At 42.7% G+C, this 25,400-nt stretch overlaps 1 protein-coding gene across 36 annotated transcripts in view; it reads left to right on the top strand.

Moving 5' to 3' along the window:
• Positions 1 to 25,400, top strand: part of Dlg2 (discs large MAGUK scaffold protein 2) — a 1,657,078-nt gene that overhangs the window by 1,589,212 nt on the left and 42,466 nt on the right. For all 36 annotated transcript variants that reach the window (XM_075952981.1, XM_075952978.1, XM_075952983.1 and 33 more), the window contains 2 exons: positions 7,860 to 8,036; positions 13,350 to 13,425. In XM_075952981.1, coding sequence (XP_075809096.1) covers positions 7,860 to 8,036; positions 13,350 to 13,425 — 253 coding nt within the window. The remainder of the gene's footprint in view (positions 1 to 7,859; positions 8,037 to 13,349; positions 13,426 to 25,400) is intronic.

The raw sequence follows: 25,400 nt of genomic DNA, 5'->3' as shown, positions 1-25,400 counted from the left end.
TGTTCCCAACAAGAAGGCTGATTCGCTTGTGGCTCCTACCACCTTCTTCACAAAATGCTTGTGGATATGAAAGTGGATGAGGAAATAAGAGGCTACCCAGAGCAAATCACCCACAAGACTGCATAGATCACTGTTCCCCAGGATGTTTGAAGTAAGGACCATGTGCCTCTCTTGACCATGAGACCATGTGTTTACTCAGAAGGGACTCATGGTGCATGCTTGCTCATGGTTTCTTTAAAAAGACAGGTCCTCCTTTCTGCTGTTTTTAGCTGGCTGTGCTGTTGCAGGGAAAACTGTAGAATTCCGGGAATTTCTCTGTGAAAAGTGATGCTGAAAACAGCTTAGATGATGTAAAATTCCCCGTTACCTGAGTTTGCATAAGCAAGCACATGCAAAGGGTAAGAATGCAATGAGAAAGCCAGGCGGTGGTGGCGCACGCCTTTAATCCCAGCACTTGGGAGGCAGAGGCAGGCGGATCTCTGTGAGTTCGAGACCAGCCTGGTCTACAAGAGCTAGTTCCAGGACAGGCTCCAAAAAAACCACAGAGAAACCCTGTCTCGAAAAACCAAAAAAAAAAAAAAAAAAAAAAAAAGAATGCAATGAGAAGATGTGAGGCTGACAGATAGTAGAGTTGGGATCTGAAAGATCCCAAAAGCTCATGCATCAAAGGAATTCTTGACCCTCTACATAGTAGGACTTAGAGGTGTGGCATTTAGATCACGAGAGCTCTGATATCACTAATGGATGAATACATCAATGGAATCATAATGGAAATGCATTATTGGTAAGCGGTGGACATTCCAGGAAGCAGAAGTCACTAGTATAGTACCCTAAAATGGTATGTATTACCTCTGGTCCCTCCTTCAGTTGGTCTCTGTTTCCTGGCCACCATGCGGTGGACTGAGTTTTCTTCACCGTTTGCTCTCAGTGTTGATATTCTCTTGTAGACAAGCCCACCGTGATGCAACCAAATACTGTAGACTAAAACCTTAGAGGCTCTTAGTGACACTACCGTTCCCTCTTTATGCTGTTTTTCCTGGGTATGTCACCTGGTGATAGAAAGCTAGCTCAGAGAAGGAAGCTAATTGATTCCTGTAATGCAAACACGGCCTTGTGAGATGCACATGAACACATGCACCTAGTCTTGCAGGACGAAGGCTTTAAAAATGACATATACATGGAGTTACTGGTTTCTCCTCCTCCTCCTTTATTATATGCAAGCTATAGCACAAGGAAGTCAGGATAGCAAGCTTACAAGGTGGGACTGTAATGAACCCTGTTCCCTTCTCTCTCTACTCAATTCATTTCTGCTTCCATTCATTATTCCCTCTATGTTTTTGAAACACTATTTATTTGTTTTTTGGTTTTTCGAGACAGGTTTTCTCCATGTAGCTTTGGTGCCTATCCTGGAACTTACTCTTGTAGACCAGGCTGACCTCGAACTCACAGAGGTCCGCCTGCCTCTGCCTCCTGAGTGCTGGGATTAAAGGCGTGCGCCACCACCTGGCGAAACACTCTTAATTATCTGCATGAGTAAGTAATGATTGTTTTTAAGATGGGGAAGCAGATGGTAATTTCTGATTTTTAAAATAAGCAACTAAAGATCAAATCTCCCTGCCTCAAGCTATTCTCCCCCCACACCACTCCAGCGGGAAAGCATTTGGAGAACGGTTTAGTATGTATGCATTTTTATATCACACATGAAAGACACCGTCACCCATTGCTCTTGATGCAGTTATGGAACAGCCATCCACTCCTCTCCACAGGGAGGAAGGAGGTGAGAGAGGTAAAGGAACTCTTGGCTAAAGGTGGTCCTGAAGGACCCTGTGTAATCTCGTTGAGACCCAACTCACCTGATAATTCCCTCAGCGACAGACTTTGAGAAAGAGGTGACCTGGTGTGAGCATGTCACTTTAGTAGAACATCTGTGCCGCTTTGCCCTGTCCACAGCAACTTCCCTCGTGTTAAAATGGAACCTCTCCATTCATAACAGGCAGTGTGGGAAGGACTGGGCAGACAGCAGACTTTATCCGTTTTGTTGTTTTGGTTCTTTCTCTTGTTCCACAGAAGGGTGAGAGACGGGTCTCCTCTAATCAAGCAGAGGCCTCCCTTTCAAAGGACTCAGGAAATTGAGTTGAAACACCCTGTTTCTCGAGCCCTAAAGTTGTCATGGAAACAACAGCTTCTCAGGTCCAAACAAGTTCATAGCACAGAAGGGAATACTGCAGAGTCACTCCTTCCTTTGTAAAGGCTTCTTTTGCAGGGACTCTGCTCAGGCTGGATCTGAGAGAAACAGATTTGCAATCACTACTGACCCAGGGCAGGAGGCAAAAGTCATTCCACATGTAGATTTTTTTTTTGTTTTTTGTTTTTTTGGTTTTTCGAGACAGGGTTTCTCTGTGGTTTTAGAGCCTGTCCTGGAACTAGCTCTTGTAGACCAGGCTGGTCTCGAACTCACAGATATCCACCTGCCTCTGCCTCCCGAGTGCTGGGATTAAAGGCGTGCGCCACCACCGCCCGGCTCACATGTAGATTTTTAATGCAGTCCGCCCCAAAGGGATCAAGGGCAGAGCGCTTGGCAACATTAGAGGAGAAAAAGTCTGCTACCTCTGTGCTTCGGCTTGCTAAAATGAAGCCAAACACATGTTGCTTTCATGAGACTTCATGAGAACTCGATCAAGAGTAGAAATAGCCATCTGGATGTTAGTGGAGATGAAATGATATAAAAGTATGCTGCGTATGACCAATTGATATTAGGCATTCAGAGTGTCATCAGCATGGCTTAATATTTGTTTTTATTCCAAAGAATCAGTAATGGACGAGAGGGCCATCAGACAGGCAGCTCGTCTTTACTCCCTGCTCCTCATCTTCATCTAAAAATGATGCTGGTTTTAGTACCTCGTATTAGTTCCACATGGCTGCTGTAACAAACTCTCCTCTTCCTCGTGTCAATCTCGGCTCTTTGTTGCTTTCCCTCCATTTTCAAGGACTCCTGTGATCAGGCCAAGTCGACCTTGATATGTCCCCTTGGACTGTAGCACATCTCTATGTCCTTTCTGCCACATACCTTTCTAATGTTGATACCCTTTAGTACAGTTCCTCATTTTGTGGTAGCCCCCAACCAAAAGATTATTTCATTGCTACTTCATAACTGTAACCTTGCTACTGTTCAGAACTGTAATGTCAATATTGGATATGGAAGATATGTGATATATGACCTCCATGAAAAGGTTTTTGGACCTCCCAAGGGACCACAACCCACGGGTTGAGAGCCATTGTTCTAGAGGCTACTACAGGAACATTTGGGGGGAGGGAGCCATCTCTGTTTCTACCGCAATCAACCTTGTGTCTCCCATTGATTCTTTTCCCACAGAACTGCAGGACGCTATCCCACTAACGCTTCTACCGTTTCCTAGTTTGCAGTAACACCCTCTCACACCCGACATCTCCCAAGCCCAGGATTCCGCGAGAAATCTGCCTGTTCACGGCCTCATCTTAATGTCTTTCTTTCTGCTGGTATTTGTTGAAAGCAATGCAGGCTTTTTCTGCTGTGCACCTCCTCATTCTTCCCGCCTCTTGCCAGTGTTCAGTCCCAGAGTGGTTTGTAGGTGTGGGTTATTCAGTACCCTGAGTCTGGCCAAAATAGTTTTGTGGTTGCCGTCACAATTTATTCTCATCTCATAATTTAAAGCAACACAACCGCCTTGACTTACAGTTCTGCAGGTCTTTGCAGGATCAGAGGAAGCGGTCTGCAGGCTGTACCCACTGTGGGGCTGGAGGAGAGACTCTACTCCCCACTTGTTTTGGTTGTTGGCAGAATCTAATTCCTTAACACAGTCAAGTTGTACTTACAATGCCTCTCTCTGGCCCTCTCTTAGGCTCTTCTCTTCCACTGGTAAGGGCTCATGTGATTAAATCAAGCACACTTGGGTAATCCAGGGAAATCCCCACCAAGTGACAGCCTTAAACTTAACCCCCTTTACAAGTATCTTCAGCCATACCATGTAACAGATTCCCAAACCTGTGGGGATTAAGGTATAGCATTTGTTAGGGACATTATTCTTGCTACCACAAGCTTTATCATCTGGGGACACAACACACAGTTTCTCCCTTTTCTGGCACTGTGTCCGGCAATCTCACCAGTTTCCTTATTCTTTGCTTTCCTAGCCTAAAAGAGATGGGACAAAATTCCCAACAATGTAGAAAACATCAGCCCTGCCATGACCGAGAGCTGTGACCACAGTCTAAGCTCTAGAAGAAAGCATATGTGTTTGGGTTTGGTGGGGTCTGCTTGCAACGGAAAGAACACATGGGTTGGTACAGTGCGAGACTCAGTTTTAAAGTCCATCTCCCCTCTACACATGGCTCATATCTCTTCTGACAATAGATTATTATTAGGTATTACTTATATTGCACAACCTTATGTCCTCATCAAAAATCAAAGCAAATATATATAAAGCAGAAAGAACTGAATGTGTGCCCAATAGACTGCAGACGATCCTCTGAAATCTAATCCATGGTGTCAACATAAATGTTGTCATCAAATCATGGGCTCCTTGGGAATACGGTGCTCTCCACACCATTCTTGTCAGGAGTCCCTTGGATTCTAAGGTTGGTAGCATATGCTTTTGATTCAGAAATATATCTACATTTGAGCTCTGGTTCTGCTCCAGGTTTTTCATTTTAGCTCCTTGTGTCTTATTTCCTTATGAGACAATGCTTTTGTGGTGTGCCGGCTGTCAGAAGTTAACAAGGGCAGCCTAGTCTTTTCTGGGTACCTGGTGAGCCATCCTGTTGCTGTAGCTCTTCAATGTTCTATGAAATTAATGCATCATTATTTGCATTTACTCACTGGGAAAAATAGTTGTCTATGGTTAAGTGACCATCATTCTAAGACGTTAGGGGACATGTCACAGGTCACCCAGGAATAATAATAATATAACATTGGAATAGTAGAATCAGGACCATAACCAGGTCTCTTCTGCCTCAGAAGATGGGCATATGACCTATGTGCTATCTTGCCTACCTAGTAACGTGAGCAAGGCAGGGAAGATGGAGTGCCTAGTGTATAGTTGGGTACTTCATAAGCACTGCTCCATTGGTTACCCTGATAATCTGCAGCTACCATGAAGAGCCACAAGGATGAGAAAGTAGCAGCTTCACTCTTTCCTTCCTAGACTTTCCCACTTGGCAGAGAGGCACAGTGAACTGCATTTCAGGAGGGGCAGGAGGGATGAGAAAACCATTACATTATTTGTGTCAAATTCCACTTGTCTTAATGGACTTGTTAAAAGCACCCCAGTGGCAAGTGTGAGTCTTAATGGCGTTTTATAAAAGCCATTGTGATGAATTAGCACACGAGGCAAATTAAAAACAGCTTATCGCTTCTTAAATTAGGTGATGAGGCACTGTAGCATTTTCCCCAGATGTGTGGATCCATTAATATCCGAAGGAGACAGAAACTGAAATGTGTCAGATGCTGGCTTTTAGGAACCTGACAGTCCTGAATAGACGTGATCCTAGAGTGGGCAGGTTGGACAAGATAACTGAATTCCTCAGGCAGAGCGTCTACAGCCCTTTGGAAACTCTTGGGAGAGAATGGCTGGAAATAATCTCCACATCCCTTATGACATATGAGGGTAGTGAGATGTGAGGAAAGGGGGCATGCAGTAGTCACCTGGAACATTCTAGAAGTGCGTACTGAGGACTTGATTTGGGTCCAGAAGACAGAGAGGGGCTCTTAAGTTGTCTTTGCACACAGTATGCAAGGCAGACATGTTCTGGAAGCAGTGAGGCTCTGAATTATGTTGTTGAGCACTTGTGACAAGAGGCCATAGGTGTTGTCTGCAGAATGAATTGTTAGAGACTTGGCATGGAGGGTTTGTGCTGGATCTGCCTGGAGCCACCACAGCTGTCCCAGCCTAAGCAATGCTGTTAGTACAGAACCACCATGTGAAGTACTATGTCCAAAAGGGATCTTTTCAAAATCTAAGTTCCCTAATATCACCAAAGGACACCTTTGCCATGGGCCTTTTTAAGGACAATTGTTTTAAGACAAGCATGTTAATTTTTCTTTTCTTTCCTACAAAGTGCAATCGGTAGAGAGGAATCTAGGCTAGAGGGGGATGTAGTTCATACATTCAGTTAGCCAGCGTGTGCAATGCACTGTAGTAATGCTTTATGCACGTTGCTTCATAGGATTTACCCACACAGCTCAGTAATGGAGCCAGTACCCACCATTGCCTACCATATGGAAGCAACTGGAGCCTATGAAAGAGAATCAGTTGGCCTTGGTAACCAGTGGGGCTATTAAGGCACCATAGGAACTGGGCACGGCCTTAGTAGTTCTTCTTCATTATAATTCCTTCTCCTAGGTAGCTCCTACCACATGCTAGATGTTGCCTGTGTTGTTCCCATTATGGGAAGGTAGCTGTGCACTGAACACATTCGGCTCTGGAGTGGGAGCTGATTTCTATCTTGTCACACAATTCTTCCCATCAGCAAGAGTGGTGGCTGTCCTCTCCCACCCCCACATTCTGGGATAGGGCTTTGTGTGAGTCCCTGATAGGGAAGATGCAGATGGTCAAGGAAGCAATCATTTATTCCAGGCACTCAGACCAAAAGACTCTCTCCAAATTACATCACTTAGGGATACTGGAAATGGCTGTATTGTAAGTAATTCAGCTCCTATAATATTTGAGGGTTAAGTGCTATCTTCAGCGCTTTTTGGTTACCATGACAGCAGATGCGACATGTCTTTGACAGAGAAGAAAAGGCAGGGGGAAGGAAGGAAAAGAGCCAGGGTTGGCCCTAATGATTTTAGAAAATTCCACTCTCCAAATCTACGTTGTTTTTAAATGCATGGTGGTTATAATGTAAAGAAGGTCTCAGAGCAGAATGCAAGGAATTCATGAGGAGGTGGTAGAGTCTTCTCCAGGGAAACCTTTGACACTGTGTGTGGTGGGTTTTAAGAAGGGAGATATGTTAAAAAATAGACAGTACAGTACATGCAATAAATTGTCACATCCTTATGGCTTCAACTGTCCTATTGACTGTTCATGCTGCTTCTCACTCCGGCGCCATACCAGTCTTAGAAAGTGCAGTGCATTCAGCTCTAGCAGGGGCTCAGCCAAGCCTCTTCCGTGGCAACAGAGGATTCCAATTCAGAGTGATCAGTGCGGTGATGAGGCAGGCCTGGATTTCAAAGAAGCAAAAGGAGCTGTGATATTGTTCGAAGGATTTCGTTCTGTACACATGTAAACACGGGTCTTTTGCCCTGATTCTTACATTTTAAGCACTCATTCAGGTCATTGCAGTAACTCTTCAGGCACCCAGGATCAGTGTTGACTCAATATTCCATTGTTGGGGGGAGTCGCTCACTCTGGGTAGACATTTCTCATGTTCCCCACCTTTGCTCTATTTCAAAGGAAGGTGTCTATAAGTTCGTATGCTGAGGGAAATTTATCTCTGGCACAGAGAACTTAAGAAACATAACCATGGTTTTCTTCATTTATTTTTTATTTATACAATGTGGTTCTATTAGAAAGAAAAAATATTGCAATTGGATAATAAGCTGAGGGCCTAGGTTCTCATTACCGCCTGTTACATGTGATGGTCCCCACAAAAGAGAAGTGGACTCTACTTATAGGGACCTATTGACCACCCCTGCAACTAGCAAGGAAAAGCAAGAAGTAACCTCAGTGTAGGACCGAAAATAAAAACTGTGTAGCACAATCCAGGAAAACATTGTAGGAGATGTTGGAGCCCCCCCCCCCCCAGCAAGAGCTGAAATTCCAAAGCCCGTGTTTCAAATCAACGCCATCAGCTTCCTAACCGTGCCATCTTTTGTCCTCTTGCAGAGCCATGTTCGACTATGACAAGAGCAAAGACAGCGGGCTGCCTAGCCAAGGACTTAGTTTTAAATACGGAGACATCCTCCATGTCATCAACGCTTCTGATGATGAGTGGTGGCAAGCCAGAAGGGTCATACTAGATGGGGACAGTGAGGAGATGGGCGTCATTCCCAGCAAACGGAGGTAAGGATGCCTTCTTTCTCTCCCCCCCCCCCGTGTGTGTGTGTGTTTGTGTGTTAGCTATCTAGGGAGTGTGAATGCAGGGAGGGGAGGACGAGGAGATTGCACACAAAATGACTATTTAAGTGTGATAGGCATTCTACAAGAAAATTGTCAGTGGTGACAGGTGACAAGAATAAAAAATTTCTCATTCTCTGCGTGTTAGGATTTTACCAAAATTGGTGAGTGTGATGAGGCAGGAAGGGTAGGGGAAGAGCAGCCTCCACGCTTCTCCTAGACTGTGCCTTATGAGCCTGCCTACCCATTCACACCTGATGCACTGATTCTGTGGCTCAGCATTGACCAGGAAAGTTTATAGAAAAGCCAAATATAAAAGGCAACAATTTACTAAGGCCCAGATGCTTGAGCCATGAACTGTCCTGCAGCTGAGTGGACAGATACCTCATTCTCTTTCAGTTAGTCTTGTTCCCCTTCCCAGCATTCCCTTCAGCTGCTCAGATTTTTCATCTGTGTATTTCTTAGGTGTATCAAGCCCTCTTTCAAATGCTTCCTCCGTTCTGTTTTTGAAAGGCAGAAATCATTCTCACGAGAGTCAACTCAACCATATATCCTAGCATCCACTCATCACCACCGTTAGGAATTCCCTTCTCACGAATGTCCTTCTGGCACAAGACATGGTCTATGAAACAAACATTGACTGTATCAAAGCCAAAGTCAGTCAGCGTTGCAGCATAGGTGGGGGAGGGGCCATGAGAATCCGTGCCTAGCTGAGGAGGACAAGATGGCTGTGAGGGGAGAGAGTTAGTTTCCATTGGAGGTGTCATCCCTTGCAGGTTGACTATACTCCAGTGGATGACTCCATATCCACACATATGGGCATTGCTAGGTAGACTCTGTGGGTGAGAGGGTGAGCGGACAGAGAACAGACATCAAACTGGAAGAGGAACGAGGATCCAGGAGAAAGACGGATAAAAAATCCACTCCTCACCTTGTTTCCACTTCTTCACATTCCCACTGCTTCTCCCTCCCAGTTATGTGTAGGCTCTGTTTGATCCACTGAGTTCCTGGAGTCCTGAAACAGTGATTCTAAATACTACTTCATTGATGTGTTTGTGCATCTTCATGTAAAAATTAGTCAGGACGACATGTGTTCCAGGTTGCTCAGATTCAGTTACCAAAGCTGTCTGAGGAGCTGTCATGTTCAGTTGGTCCCAGGGATAGGAGTTGAGTGGAGGGACGAATTCTGTCAGAAATAGATTACAGCTAATTTTCAAGAAAGCATTCTTCTCATTGAAATCGCCCAGCGACGCTCTAGATTACGCAGGACGACATGAAAGGGTCTCAGACTTTAGATGGGAGGATGGAGCCAGGATAAATGGTTCAAAGCTTCCCAGCCGCAGGCTCGGTTGATGCTAACCATCATGTTGCCAGTCATCCGTTCAATTAGTGTGCATCATTTCCCCCAAGATACTGCCCTCTCCCAAACAATTTCCCACTTGCCGCTGACCATCCTTGAATTAGTTTTTTTCGATCTTTTGAAAGAAGCAACCTTTCAATTAAAGGAAACCGTGTCACCAGCCGTATACAGCTGCCCTGAGGAAGTGCTCGGTTCAAGTGCTGCCACGTTCATGTGGGCTCGCACTCTTTTGCTCACAGATATCCTGCATTGCAGTTATATTTTTGTTTATTTATTTATTTGGTTTTTCAAGACAGGGTTTCTCCGTTTCAGCTCTGGCTGAAACTCACTTTGTAGCCTAGCAGGCCTCGAAGTCAGCAAGCTCGGGCTACCGCTGCTTCTGAATGCTGGGATTAAAGGCGTCTGCCTCCACTGCCTGGCTGCAGATCTATTTTATACAAAATAAAAATATATTTGTATTTATTTGATTGTAAATTTATATTGCGAATATTTTCCTAGGATTGTAATTATGTCAGAAATGTTTTATGTATTATAAAGCTAGTTCTTTCTCACCGTATAAAAGCACCTTTAGAAAAACATAAGGAGAAAAGTAAAAATCACATCTTTGTTGATTCACGTGTACTAAGTGCCCAGCTCCATGTGAAGTCATGAACCGTAGAATAGGTTATAGACAAATAAAATAGGTAGTGCTGGGAACAACTTTCATGTGTGGCACACTCTCAAATGAAGACTTATTTTCTGGGTGTCAGATCTTGAGCATTGGGTGCCAAAAGAGAAAGAAGGCTGTGTTCTTGAAAGCCCTGTCTCTCTGCCTTAGTTCTTGTTTCACGGGGAAAATGAGCCACTGTATTGGGATACAGGAAGAACTCAGGGTATAGAGGGACGGTGGGGAGGATCTGGGAGGACTTTGGAGAGGGGAAACCATAATCAGAATACATTGTGTGAAAAATCTATTTCCAATTTAAAAATATTAGGAAACCACAGTGATTGACAGGTAAGTGTGTGTGTGCACTTTTGTGTGTCTGGCTATATTGTTTGTAAACAGAGATTTAAGTGATGACCCCACTAAAACTGGTCTATTGAGGTCACTTAAGGATAGTGAAAGGCTGACCTCAGAAGTCTGGTAGGAAGTGTGGACTGCTCTGCCCAAGTAATCCTTAGGTTGGATACTGCATTGAACCCTGAGTCTCACATGCCTGTGGCCTCTGTGGGTCTGTGCAGAACTGACCGCCATTCTCTGATCAAATCACTGCGCATGCTCCACATGCTGCAGTCACGACAGTGGGAGGAAGCAGTGGTTCCCATCATTAGTCAAATTCATGCAAAGGAGTCGGAATAAAATTAAAGGCTCTAACAACGGTTTTAGGAAAATCTGAGGAGGTGAATAAGAATGACCATTTGAGCTTAAACTTAACAGGGAGACAGACTAGCTCCAAGCAGGCTTCTTCCTAATGGACTACTTCTTTTTTTTATTTTATTTATTTATTAAAGATTTCTGTCTCTTCCCCGCTACTTATACCTAGCAGTTTTTCCCAAGCCCTTCTGGCTCTCCTGCCAACCGTTATGTGTTGGGTGGATGCAAGGAGAGATTCTCAACACCAGTTTCTCCCCAGGGAATATGTTGCTTTAATGTCTGATGTTACATGTGAAAGGTTTTGTCCAGCCCTTTCCACCCAAATATTCCACTCTGCCACTGGAATCAATGTGTTCTGAGTCTTCGTTCTGTAGCTATGGAAACCCAGCTCCTGGGTGATTCAGTGGGAAACACAAAAGAGCTCTCGGTTAGGAAGTCGCCTGCTGCTAATTACAGAGCTATGAATAGCTTAGACTTCATCAGCCATTAAGTTTCTATAGATTTGGGATTACTTTTCTCTCACTTGCTCTTTTCTTTCCCAAGAAAGAAAAAAAAATGGAGTTAAAGCCAGCCAGATTTAAACAAAACCATGTCACAGCAGCCTACCGGATAGTATTTTTGTACCATGGTCTTCTACTGGAGACCTGCTGGAATATTCTACTGAGGGTTACATGCACCTGGACCAGAGAACTACACAAACTTTCAAATCAATAGAAAGTGTTTAAAGAAGGGAATTAAGATGTAACTTCCAGAGATAAAATTCAATGATGTTATAGGGAGCAGGCAATAAAAACAACACTTTACTGCAGAGACTTGGAAAAGTCAAGGAAACACATAGATTCCTCTTTCTCAACTTTAGCTTAAAACAGGAGCTAATCAAATTTTATTTTCCTGGGATTTCTTAAGCCCTGACTCTCATATCCGAATTATCCTTCCCCATCCTTCACTGATATTGCCTGGGTTATGGAAAGAGCTTGTGAGCGTACCCCAATCTTCTTTGTCCTGCCCTTCCAAAATTCTTTTCCACTGCACCAGGATCCTTTTCCTAAGATACTAGCTTGAAGGGCTAGAGAGATAACTCGATGGTAAAGGGTGTTAGCTGTTTTGCAGAGGACCAGAATTCAGGGTCCAGTACCCACGTCCATGGGACCCAATATCCTTCAAGTCCTGCATACGCATGAGCCTAACTACATGCTCACACATACATATCTACATAAGTAAAAATAAATCTTTAAAACCCTAGTTTGATTATACCACCTTCCTCATTCATGCCTTGTTACTACTGCCCAAGTCCTTGAGTAGCTCAGAGGGAGAGGAGGAGGAGTTTGCATTCGCTTGTGGATGCTCATTTGTATATGGATGCATGCATACATAAACCCATCAGCCTCATTTCGTAGGTTCCTCCCCTTTTTTAAGACAGGCCTCTCTTTGGCCTGGAATCCACAAAGCAGGCTGAACTTACTAGCCAGTCTGCCCTAAAATCCACCCATCCCTTTCTCTTCTAAGATGATAAACTCTTGCCCCGCCCAATGCCCAGCTTTTTACATGGCTTCAAACTTGGGTCCTTGTCATAAACAAGGACTATCAACTGAGTTATCTCCCCAGCCATATGTTTTCTTTAAGACATTTTGTGATTTCATGTAGGTCAGTCAGGCTAGCCTTAAACTCATATCTGATTTTGACCTTGAATTCATCATCCTGTCGTCTCTACCATCTAAGTGGTAGGTTTCATATGTGTACCAGTACGCCCGGCCCCCAACATCCTAGGAAACTCCACAACTTCACCCAGCCTCCACTCATCCTGTGTGGACCCCGTGGCACTGTCCTTCCGGTTCCCATCTTGGTAGAGACTGGAATGCATGCTCACCTTTTCTTTCTCACCCCTCTAGCTTCAGATGAACTGTGGTCCCCTTCCAGTACCGCAGCAGGACTCACTACCCCTCTCTCCCCACAGTGATGCTGTTAGGAGTGTTTGAGAGCATATCACGATGGGTGTGCGTTACAGCCTTGTTGGAAATGTTTCCTTCCTTTATTCCTACATCCTTGCTTAATAACATGGCAAATGCTCCTTTAGTGGCAGGTAAGATAATGATGCTGCCAAAATGATGGAAGGACATTAGACTCCTTTAAGGAACATTCTAGGGTACATGTAACATATTGGTTGCCAAGCGAAGCTAGCAGTGTAACACTGCTCTTGAATAGGAGAGCAGGAGGGAGGAAGAGAGGCTTGTTTGTTTCCACTCTAGGCATTAGTTTTCCTGGGCTGTGATTTCCTGAAATAGATTCTTGTTGATCCATAAGCATTTCCATAATTTTATGTTACTTCCAAAAAATTAGGACTTGTTGGTTGCATGTAAGACAAAAATTTCTAGGGACATATTAGAAGTTTAGACAATTTTTACCAAGTTTTTTAGTTTTTAAATCCTTCCCAAGGAAACAAAACATTCTCAACCATGTTTTATTTGAGTTGTAGGGACAAGAGGAAGAAGAGCACTTTACTTAATAAGAAACTTACTGTTTTGTTTTGTTTTGTTTTTCTCATTAGAGTGGAAAGAAAGGAGCGTGCCCGGTTGAAGACAGTGAAGTTCAATGCGAAACCTGGCGTGATTGACTCGAAAGGGGTAGGTACAAAATGATTAAGTTCTCTCAGTTACCGTAGATTCAGTGACAATTAACATTCAGGCTTTTAATAGCAAAGAAATAATAGTGCCACTAGACAAAAGAACACTGTCCTAAATGTATCGCTAAAGGAATGCCATTTCTGATAAAGTGGGTTTGTTATAAAGATGTTAACTCCTGGGACAAAGCCAGTGATGATGAAAGTGATGTGTTGACTATACTGAAGATGGTAAAACGTAGTCTAGGTGTTTTCCTCAAATGTTCTGAAAGGTCACATTTCATAGACAGTATCTACTCATCTGATAACGTATCTAGTTTGACACACATTATACACAAAAGACTGTAGTCATAGAAATACAGACATGGGTCAGTTAAGTGAATATGTAGATTGTTGTGACAGACATGGGAGAGAATTAACAACAAAACCCTACCAAGATTAGCACTCATGTGTTCATCTCCTCTTAGCCCCGGCTTTACTGGCAGAGAATTAATTCAGCTATCATATGACTTTCCCACTTAAATTTAGAGTTGGGCAGCTGTCACCTCCATCGGTTTGGGAAATTTTATCACTCCATCAAGAAATCCTGTCGATTAGCATAATCATTTCCCATTCCTCAGCCTTCCTTCCCCACCCGACCACAGTTAGTAACCTACTTTGTCTTTATAGATTTGCCTGTCAATACCTCATATAAATGGAATGTGCCCTTTTGTGACTGCTGATTTCACACCGCAATATTTTTTAAGTTGCATTTATACTGTTCCATGAATAAATAAAAAAGTGCTTCATTTCTTTTATTGCCATATAAAATTCCATTGTATGGCCATACCACATTTAGCATGTCCATTCATCAGATGACAGACATTTGCGGTATTCCCAGTCTTTAGCTACTGGGGGTAATACTAGCAGGACAATTTGTATTAAGATTTTGATGTGTATATTTTTACTTTCATTGATTATAATAATGCAGCAAAATTGCTGATTCCTTCAGCAATATAATGGCTGTGGTGCACATGTTAGGAACTGCCAGTGGTTACACAGTGGCCACACACTTCACATTTCTATCAACAGTGTATTGTTCTGCAATTTCTTCACGCGCTGAACAACGCTTCTTATGTGTTTTTTGCAATAATGTCTATCTTGGTTAGCATGAAGCCGTGTGTTATTGTGGTTTTGATTTGTATTTCCCTAATCGGTGGAGCTGGCGAATTTCTTTTTCTGGCCTTTAGTATATCTTATTCTGTACTTGGCATATCTTTTCTAAGAGCTGTCTACTCAAATTAGGTATATTTTTAAATTGGCATTTCCCTGCTGCTATTTTAACTGGGTTATAGAGTCTCTAAATATACTCTGGGGTTGTGGTAAAACCTTTCTCTTCACTTATTCATGTTTGTTTCTGTTTGTGAACATGTGTGTGTAGGAACATGTGTATGGCATGGTGCACATGTGGGTGGCTGGCTAGTTAAAGGCAGAAATCTTATATTGTTCCTTCACCTTTGAGACAGCACCTTTCAATCAAACCTCTAACTCTCCAATCCCACTAGTCTTGCTGTCACCTTGATCCAGAGATCCCCTCTCTGCCTTCTGAGGCTGGAATCACAGGCAACTTAGCTGGGCTCTGAACCTCTCAGCTCCAGTCTTGTTTTGGAGGCAAGCACTTTAACCACTGGCCCGTCTCCCTCCCCCTGTACTCTGCCTTTAAATGATTTTTCAGACAGATTTTTTCTAACTTTTTTCCTCTTCAGAGTTTTGCTCTCTTCTTATCCTCTTGACAGTATTCTTTAATGTAACCATGATTTTTATTTTGATTAATTCTACTCTTTTGTTACTTTTTGATGCAATGTCTAAGAAACATTACAGAATCCAAGGTCACAAAGGTTTATATCAAACTTTCTTTAAGAAGGTTACAGGTGCAATTCTTATGTTAGGATATTAACCAATTTTGAGTTAGTTTTGTTCACAGAGAGGCACTGGGTTCCAACTGTATTCCTTTGCATCTAAATCATTTACTTAATTTCATTTAAGATCATTCATGGCAAATGTATAGAGCTATATTATTTCATGTAGATCTTATATCCTATAACCTCTATAAACCCCTGTCATGGTTTTGATAGTTTTACTAAATTTCTCAGACTTTCTTATATAGAAGATATGCCATATGAGAAAAGAGAGTTCTTTTTTTCCCTTCAATGTGGATGACTTTTACTTGCTCTTCTTACTTAATTCCCATGGCCAGAACCTCTACCACAATGATAGATGTATCAAAGGAGAGGAGGTCAAAGGCACCTCTCTTCATCTTACTCTGGCATGACACTGGCTGTAACTTCACTGTCTTTTAAAAATATAGTTCTCGAAGAGGCCGTACCGGGGTCTTGTGCCCTGTTATAAAATAACGCCTTCCACCTTTGGACATCCCATTCCTTTTCTCTCCATGTTCTTTGCTTTACTTTTCTCCCTTAACAGTTGTGGCTTGTGGGTGGATGGGTGGGAAAAAACACCACAAGTTCTGGTCAATAGTATCATTATGAAAATAGATCATTTGCTAAGACTTTTGTTACCCAATCCCCCGGATTGCCCTTTGTATATTAAATAGATGTATCATTGAGAAGTCTAGTCAATGACACAGTATTTTAATTTCCAAAAACATATTTAAGTGAAATAGGAACTCATCTGTGTGCATATGGTGTCATTCTTAAAACTGAGAATCTGGGACATCACAGAATTGACTCCTTTAAATACTACTTCAACACAAAATAGTAGAAAAAATTTTAATGATTTCTTTATTTTTTTACTGTATGTGTATTTTGTCCATGTGTATACCTGTGTGATTCAGATTCCCTGAAACTGGAGTTAACAGAGAGTTGTGAGTTGCCATGTGGGTGCTGGGAATTGAACTCAGATCCTCCCGAAGAGCAGCCAGTACTCTTAATGGCTGAGCCATCTCTCCATGCCTCAAGACAGTAGAAATTTTTATTACTTCCTGGTGTGAACTTAATAATACATGCCGTACTTATTCGATGCCTACAGATGGTATGTGCTGAAGAATTTGAATTGAATACCTAACTGTGTCCGATGCACAGGTGAGCTAGTGCAGCATACAAAGTGTAATATGGACCCCTCTTCCCAGAAGTTACGCCAGTGACAGGCCAGAACACCTGGACTATCTTTCCATCTCAGGAGCTATTCTATTGCTGTCAAGAGATGCCATGATCAAGGCAACTATTATAAAAGAAATTATTTCATGCAGGCTTGCTTACATTTTCAGAAGGCCAGTCCATTGTCATCGTGGTGGGAAACAGACAGGAATGGTGTGGAGTAATAACTGAGACCTATATCCTGCCTAGTTCATAGGTAGCCAGCAGGAGAGAGACAGAGAGAGAGAGAGAGAGAGAGAGAGAGAGAGAGAGAGAGAAAGAGGGGGGGAGTGCACTGGGCCTAGAATGTGTTTTTGAAACCTCAAAGCTCACCCTGTGATATACTCCTCCAACAAGGACACCCCTCCTAACCCTTCCAAACAGTTCATCAACAAGGACTTAGCATGTAAATAACACGAGCCTATAGGGGCCATCCTCGTTCAGACCACCACACCCTTCTAACTGTATTTGTTAAACACTATGTGCTAATAAATAAAATGTAAACTCTAGGACTCAAATGGGCTATTTAAGGAGGAGAAGGATAACATGGGAAGCAAATCCTAAATCTGAAGGTCAGGAAAGCAATTATCTATATTCTAGCTTTAATTTGCCGAGTCACCAAAGCCTTGAACCTTATAGCCAAAATAGGACTCTGTCAGGGACGGCAAGTTCCAATTTGTTCATAGACAGGTATTAGCAGTTTTATCTGCAGTTTCATGTTGAGAAGGGTTCCAAAGGTGTATATAAACTCAACAGAATCAAAAGTACTATCGATTAGTCATGTCAAGCGCAACCTTGGGAATGGTCCTCTATTGGCCATCTCTAAATTCAATGATCTTTAAAGTAGCTTTCATCAATAATTGTCCATGAATTCTGCTTAGAATTTTATTAGACATAAAAGCATTTTTTTCCCAAATCTCCATGAGAACAATAAATGTGGAAACTTCTTAAATATAAACACACAAAGCAGGAAGGAGGGAGGGACCACTGAAGAGAGGAGAAAGCTTCCAGCTATGCGAGAGTCCAGAGAGTAGGGACAGACAATGTCACTTGCATTTACAGAGCACCAAAGTGTCCTGGGCAACTCGGGGTGAACATCATGGTTGCTGCAGTAGGATAGCCTTAGAACCAGTCAGTGTCAGTGGGGCAGCCTCTGACGAGCCTGACAGGTCTCCGCAAGCTGTGAGTCTCTATAGGGCTAACAGGCCTGGGAGTGAGCAGAGAACTCGTCATCAAAGAATTTGAACTTTAATTGGCCTGTCGCTACTCAAGTCACTTTTACAGAACTGGCTATTATTGATTAAAATGACATTGAGCTCTACAAAGCCAGAGGTAGTGTGTAAGTCACCTTGTGAAGCAACCAATAAATTAAAAGGGCAGGATCTTTCAGCGAGTTTCCAAAGACAATTAGAGTCAAGGAAATAACATGGCAGGAATATAATATCACAGGGATCGCCCATGACTTAGTGAATTGTTCTTCTCTTTAAAAATCAACAGACTTGGTCTTCGCAAGACTGCCTAATTTGTCTAAGATAACACAATTAGGGTACGTACAAGAATCAGGTTTAAATTCAGGTCATTTCAACAGCCTGTCTTTTCCATTGCTGTGTTATTTGTTTCCGGTAAACGTCTTAATTAATTTCCCTACTATGGCTGTGATTAGACACCCAGACCAAAGCAACTGTAGGGACGAAAGACTTATTCAGAGTCACAATTTCTGCCATGGTCTGATGGCGGGAGCTTGAGGTGGCTGGTCACGTTAAACCTGCTTTCAGGAGGCTGCATCAAGATGAAGATCAGGGTTTGATCCCAGAATCCATGTAAAAAGCTGGGCACTACAGCATGTGGTTGTAATCCCAGCACTTGCAAAGCAGAGGCAAGTAGATTCCTAGTCCTCAACCAGTCTGGCCTCCAAGGCAGACTGCAGGCGAGAGTGAGTGCCAGCGTGCAATATGTCATAACTGGTCTGACACCATTTTACATAAAGACAAAAAGGGATTTCTTTCTCAAAAATCGATGGTGGTTAACTGAAGTGGGAAATCCTGCCTTGTATGGGTTGGGTGGCACCCTTCCCTAGGCTGGAAATCCTGGAGTGTTGTGTGATATTTTACTCGTTTGACTTTTTGGAGGGCCCACCACCCAGCTCCTGATTAAATCACACACAGAGGCTTATTCTTGGTTCTGAAAACATGGCCTTAGCTTGACTTGTTTCTTGTCAGCTTTTCTTAACTTAAACCATTCCAACTTCCTTTTGCTTCTGGACTTTTTCCTTTCTTATTCTGTACTTACTCCCTGGCTGGGTTGGGTGTCTAGGGTTCTGGCCCCTAATGTCCCCGCCCCCTATGTTCTCTTGTTGCTCCTTCGTCTCTTCCAAGATTTCTCCTCCTATTTACACTTTCTGCCTGCCAGCCCCACCTATCCTTTCTCCTGCCTCACTACTGGCCACATCAGGTGTTTTAGACAGGGAAAGAATCACAGCTTCACAGAGTTTAAAAAAAATGCAGTATAAACAAGCACACCTTAAAATAATATTTCCCAACAAAGCGTATGAAAAAGGGAAAGTGAGCTGACCTCTGGCTGCGACATTTGAACACAACTGCACATGAACATACATATACATAACACACATAGTAAGTTGTAAATCTCCAGTTTCTATACATTTTTAAACACAATTCCAAGGGAAATCGTTTACTTATGTGTAGACTTAAAGTGAGGTTTAGAAAAGTAAATCGAACTCACACCTGACTGATTCCAAAGCACATTATCTGTTTTCTACAGCATGTAGTAATATCTCTTTCCTCTTGAGACATGTCACACATATGCAGGGAAAAAATGAAGAAGCAAAATGAGTTCAGATTAGCTTTGTCAAAAACTAACTCAAGCAGAAACATAAATCTAGAGAGAGGGAAGCTGCTTTTCCTCTTTGATATACACATTTCTGAAGTGAGCTATGGGCCGCCTACTTCTGCTACGGTAGCCTGGAAGCTAGAAATGAGGGCACAGGTATTGGGTAACATGTCCCGTCAGTCACCAGATACAGAGACAGTGTGGGACAATACAGAGAAGTATAAGTCTACACCCTCACTGCTGACCCGGAGAAGTCAGTGTTCTAGGGGAGAGGCGCAGGCCCTACAGGAAGGAAGTCACAGAACCATCACCAGGAGAACCAGAGAGCAGAGGACAAAGGAAAAGGAAATTCTGGTTTACAAACCCAGAGGATTTGAATTGCCAGTCTTAAAGGGATTGGTGAAATTTATGGGATGTGGGAGGCAAGCAGGAGCAGGCCACCGGCCAGGCAAGAAATAAAACACAGTTGCCACACTGCAAGGGACATTTATTAAGGGGAATAAAAGGTCTCAGAAGTGGAGAGATAGTTCTGATGACTTAAATCACCCAAGAAGCTTGTACTTTATCCTGTAGAAAATGAAAAATCGTGGGTGTTGTGGCCAAAGCCGACCTCATAGTATTTTTTCTGAGCTTGTGCCAAGTATATCTGTATTACAGTCTTGATTATGCTTGATTGTGCTCTGAAGTGTTCTAGGCAAAGATCTAAACCTGTGTGTAGTGATGCCTCAGCACCGAACATGTCTACGTGACTCATGCTGACTCTTTGGTGCACCGTGCTTACATAATGGGAAAGGAACATCCACAGAGGGCTTAAGAGGCATTTACCTGTCAACTGTGAGGGCAGGAGGGAGATGGATGGCAGAAGGAGTTGGAGAAAGCTGCAATATTCTGGGTACAGAACTCTGAAAATCGGAACCAAAAGCAATAGAAAAGGGAATTTGGAAATAACTTCTAAAATATAATCAGAGAGGGTTATCATTTGCAGATGTCTGCTCTGTGCTTCCTAATAATAGTTTGTAAGAGCAGATGCTGAGTGAGGGAGAAGGAGTGGGCAGAATGATACCACATAGGACCCGGTGACAGCAGTGTCCTTGAATCAAACTGGAGTCAGCATTGATAAATTGTGTTGATTCTTGGAACTTCTCGTGTACCCCAAGATTGCTGGTACCAGAACCAGCATTGTACCAGCTATCAAAAAAACAATTTGATGGTTCTCTTAGCAAAATGGGAATTATATTGGTTTTTACCAGTGTGAGTTAGCAGAATTGGTTTTTGTCACGGGTTTTAAATAACATTTTGAGAGATGAGTTATGACTGTGTCTCCCCCACACATACACCCCTACAAAAATAGATCCACGTAGAGTCAATCTATAGATAGAGGAACCAGGTATAAAAAGCTCAAATGTCACTAAGATGGACTAGATATCCAGGTTGGGGGAGGAGTGAAAGGAAAGTCACAGGTCATACTACCTCATGGGTATGCAGGAAGGAAGGCAAGCTTTTTCCTAGAAGTTAAAAAAAATTTAGAAAAGCCTTTCTTTGGTTGTTCATTATTGCTTTCCCATCTGTGCCCTCTAGAAGCTTCCTAATTGGTTTTCCTAGCTCTGGTTTCTCTCCTATTCTTTCTCAGCATGGAATATAGATTAACCAGACTTAGCATTTTACAGAAGCGCAAAGAAGGTCTCCAGCATCACTGGTCCAGTCTGAGTGATGTTGCTAGTTCACTCTCTTTTAGAACACAATAATCACATTTTTCTAACCCTCAAACTCCTCTGTCCACTGAGACCTTCCCAGGTAGCACACAGATAACTATCTGATAAGGGAGTGATAATGGCTTCTCTAGGTGGCTCTCGGAGTGTTGTGTGACATTATTCCTGAGAAGATGTGCACAAATATTACTCACTGGATAGGAAAACAAAAACAGACCAAAGTAAAGGGTAGCACCAAAGCCCAACTTCAACAAGTTCAACCAATGAGTTTTATTGGAGCAACTTACAGGAGTATGGGTAAGGGTGAGAGAAAAAGGAGCAAAAATGGGCTCAAAGCCAGCTACATCACTAATAACACACCTTAGCATAAATGGCAGATTATGGAAAACTGGAACTCATGCCCAGCCTGAGTGTCTCCTCTGGTAGCTCAGTGGAATAGAATTAAGTCGTGTTCCTAATGTATTTTTCTGTATATGCATTGTTCTGTAGATCTTGAGTTTTTAAAAAATTTTACTATTGAAATAGCAAATTAATCTAAAACATTATATTCCAAATGTGATAAAACATTTAATTGAAAAGTTCTATCCACTGCACACATGCACAGACACACACGTATACATGCAGTGCATACTTTATAGCATAGTTCAGTTGTGTGGCTCTCATCTGATCTCAACCTTCATTATATTTCCACCCTTTTTGTAATTATGTATGTTGACACTTGAATGCATTTGGTCAACTTCATCTTGAAGTAAAACAAAAATTGTGAAAAATAATCTTAAATGCTTCAAATTTGATGGCACTTTCATTGGCTTGATTACACTAAAGTTTTTATTCATGTTGGCTTAAGTTGGCTAAATTAAAACATCATAGAGCCATTTGTTAACTGTGCTATATTCCTTTCTCATATTATTAGTTCTCAGCAAATTTTTAAGCTTTTCAGTGTAACAGATATGTCTTGGAGGTACACTAAAAGCCAGGTCGTGATTCCAGGAATGGAAGCACACAATCCTGAAACATTCTGTGCACAAGTAATAAGTAGAATCCGGTAAGCACTGGGTGAGAGGTGAGCACAGGCCACTGTGTGAATTCAGCCCAACAATACTAACCTCTTCTGGAGCTCTGAAGAAAGAATGGTCAGGGTGAGCATTGGGGGAACAGGAAGATGTACGAAGGAGCAAAAGAATGGTAGAAGTGGAAATGAGAGTGTCTAAGAGAGGACGTGGCCCTGTGTGTCTACAAAAGCCACAGATTCTTAATGCTGATTCAGCACAAAGACTGGAGTGTCAAAGAGAAAGCAAAGGAGATGTTAGGAACCACATCACGGAGGGCTTTACTCTTGAAGGCCAGAGAAAGCCTGTGGAGAGTTTTGGTAGAATGAAGACTTAACATATCTGTATCAAAATGAGGAGAAAAGAAGCAAAAGGAGATAACCTTATAGAGACCAGGAGTCCATTCCCAGTGCCTGACCTAGGGCCGCAGAAAGGCTTTGAGAAAAATAACCATAAAGTATCTACTCATTGGTTAGGGGCAGTAAAGTAGCAAGCAGTGCCCCCAGAATTAGCTAAGGCTTTTATTAAGAAGGAAGATGCCTAGACTCAAGTCTGGAAATGGGTCCATAGAATCACATTCTCTGGGGATGCTGGGTCAATACTGTGCTATGTAACTACTGGTAGGAAACAGTAGAAAACTCTTGTCTATAGTTAGTATGCTAGAAAACCACTGCATTCTAGTTAGTGTGCCCTTTATGCTGAACATCTGTTAGCTGCCTTTTTAAATAGAGTATTCGTTTTCTTTTTCACTGCATAAGATCAGGCACAAGGCCATACTCATAAGATCTTTACTACTGAATTCCACTCCTTGCCCTTCTACTAATTGTTTGTTTGTTTGGTACTTAACAGCAATTCTGTGAGTTAAACACAGTTAATGTGCCAATTTCACAGATGAGAAAGCTGAACTTTCGGAAGAAGACAGAAGTCACCAAGCTCATAATGCCAGCAGGGAGCATAGCAAGGCCCCACACAATAACATGCTTCTTATGAGAGAAAATAATTGTGTTCTTAAGTGTGGACTCATTCTAGATGTTATTAGCTCATTCTACCCAATCAATTAGTGATGCCAAAACTAACATGATATAAATAGAAGTGTAGTTTGTGGTTATATGAATAGCAAGTGTCATTTCAGCAGCTGAGAGCATGAGCCATTGTTAAATTTTCTTTCTGCTACTAATTCACAATATGAAGTATTATTCAGAAAACTCGGCTCAAATCCAATTCTACTTTAGGTGGTTATTCATGTGTAAATTCTGATTCACTGTGGGACTTCCTTTAACCTGACTTGTGGCAGAGGGTCTGGAGTCATCCTCTGGGCCTTGAGGGTTTCCCTCTGCCAAAGCTTTAAGCATCTGAGAGCTGAGACACTGGGGTGTGTGTGTGTGTGTGTGTGAGAGAGAGAGAGAGAGAGGGAGAGGGAGAGGGAGAGGGAGAGGGAGAGGGAGAGGGAGAGGGAGACTGACTGTCTAGTCTTACAGCTCCCTCGTCACGGTAATTACAGAGTGACCACAAGAAAAAATAGCACAGATCGCCCTTGTATTGCATTTTAATTTATTGTGTAGTGTGCATGCTATGGACATACTCGTAGCTGTCAAAGGACAGCGTTTTAGGGGTCATGCCTCTCCTTCCACCATGTGGACGGGTGGCAGAGATCAAATTCAGATCTTGCATTTTGGCAGCAGGCAACTAGACACTCTGCCCCATGCGACGAGCCTAAGTCCTGCCTGCTTTGTTGTTCGTTGTGTTGGTTTTGTTTTTAAATTGTACCTGTTTTATGTTGGTAGAAAGTGGTTTGTTGTTTTTAACTACAGATTGTGTAATATCTGAAAAGTGTTTCAAGGATAGCTTCCTCCAGTATTTCCCTAAAAGGGTGGAGGGGATATCTATTGACCATGGTCAGGGAAATCTTTTATTGGGCTATTCTAGTATACCAATAATTACTGAATGAAGTAATGTAGCGGCTAGGGACCTAGCTCAGTAAATAAGAGCATCTACTCTGAACAAGGACCTTTGAATCCCCAACACCCACAGAAAAAGCCAAGTGTGCCTATAATCCCCAGGATTTTGGAGGGAATACAGTTGGATACCAGGACCTCACTGGCCAGCCAGTCTACTCCACAATGCAAACTTGTGGTTCAATGGGACTCCCTATCTCAAGGTGATAATTCAGAAAGCAATAGAGGAACACACCCAATGTTCTGCTCTAGCCTCCACCTGGGCAAATAGACATGTCCAATATACTCCTGTGTGTGCACCATACACACAGTTAACCAGTCAACTCATGTAAGAATAAAGAATGGTGTTTGGGAGAAAAGTCAGGTACACCAGACAGGTACGGTACATATACGTTTTAATAGCATAAAACGTATTTCATCCACCACCTATGTATGAATGGAGACCTGACCAATTTATTGTTGCCTTTAGAGGGGTGTTCTCTTGATCTGTATGGAATTACCTTTCACTAAGTAACTTCTGAAGTTTCTCTCTATACAAAACACTGCTCTGGTCGTTGACAGTGATGACCTCTGCCATCTAAGAACTTCCCTGAAAGGACATGGATGCCACTGTGGTACAAGGTGAAAAGTGTACCCTCAGACATGAGAATCTTTTAATGAGGAGGGCCTCTGGGGGAGAGCAATTGAGGAAGTGTTCCAAAGAAGTAACAGTTTAGCTGAGTTGATGAGAACTGAGCAAGATTTCAACAGCTGTAGAGTCGGTGTGTTTTCACATCTGGCAAACAGCAGAAGCAAAGGAATGGGACAGGAGGTTCTCCAGTAACCAGTAAGGGTTCATCTGCCTGCAATACACACAGGAGGCCTGAGGCCCAGTGCTAGAAGGCATTGACTGTTCCCTTATGGAGCCTGAGAAGTTTTCCCTAAGCCTTAGGGGCTAGTACATCCACATTATTCAGACAGAAGAACTACTGATACTCTGTGCAAAGAGAGATTGCCTTCTGATGTGGGTCAAGGCTGGGTACCAGGAATGAACGGAGGAACAAGACACCTGCAGAACAGCACTGAAATAGCTCAAGCAAAATGCAACAGCAGCCAGGTCATAGCAACTGAGGGAAGGCCATGGATGGCAAAGATGTTGAGCAGCCTGTGAAAAATATCATCTATGAACATGGTGAAGGTAAAGAAAAGGATAAGAAGTGAGCCATGCCAGAGTAACTATGCCCACCAGGATCACAAGGAAGAGAGAATGACTTGGCAGGACCCACACTAGAAATTAAAGTCGTGT

This window comes from Microtus pennsylvanicus, chromosome 18, assembly GCF_037038515.1.
Source record: "Microtus pennsylvanicus isolate mMicPen1 chromosome 18, mMicPen1.hap1, whole genome shotgun sequence".
Lineage (NCBI taxonomy): Eukaryota > Metazoa > Chordata > Mammalia > Rodentia > Cricetidae > Microtus > Microtus pennsylvanicus.
This window is presented reverse-complemented; position numbering and strand designations above follow the sequence as displayed.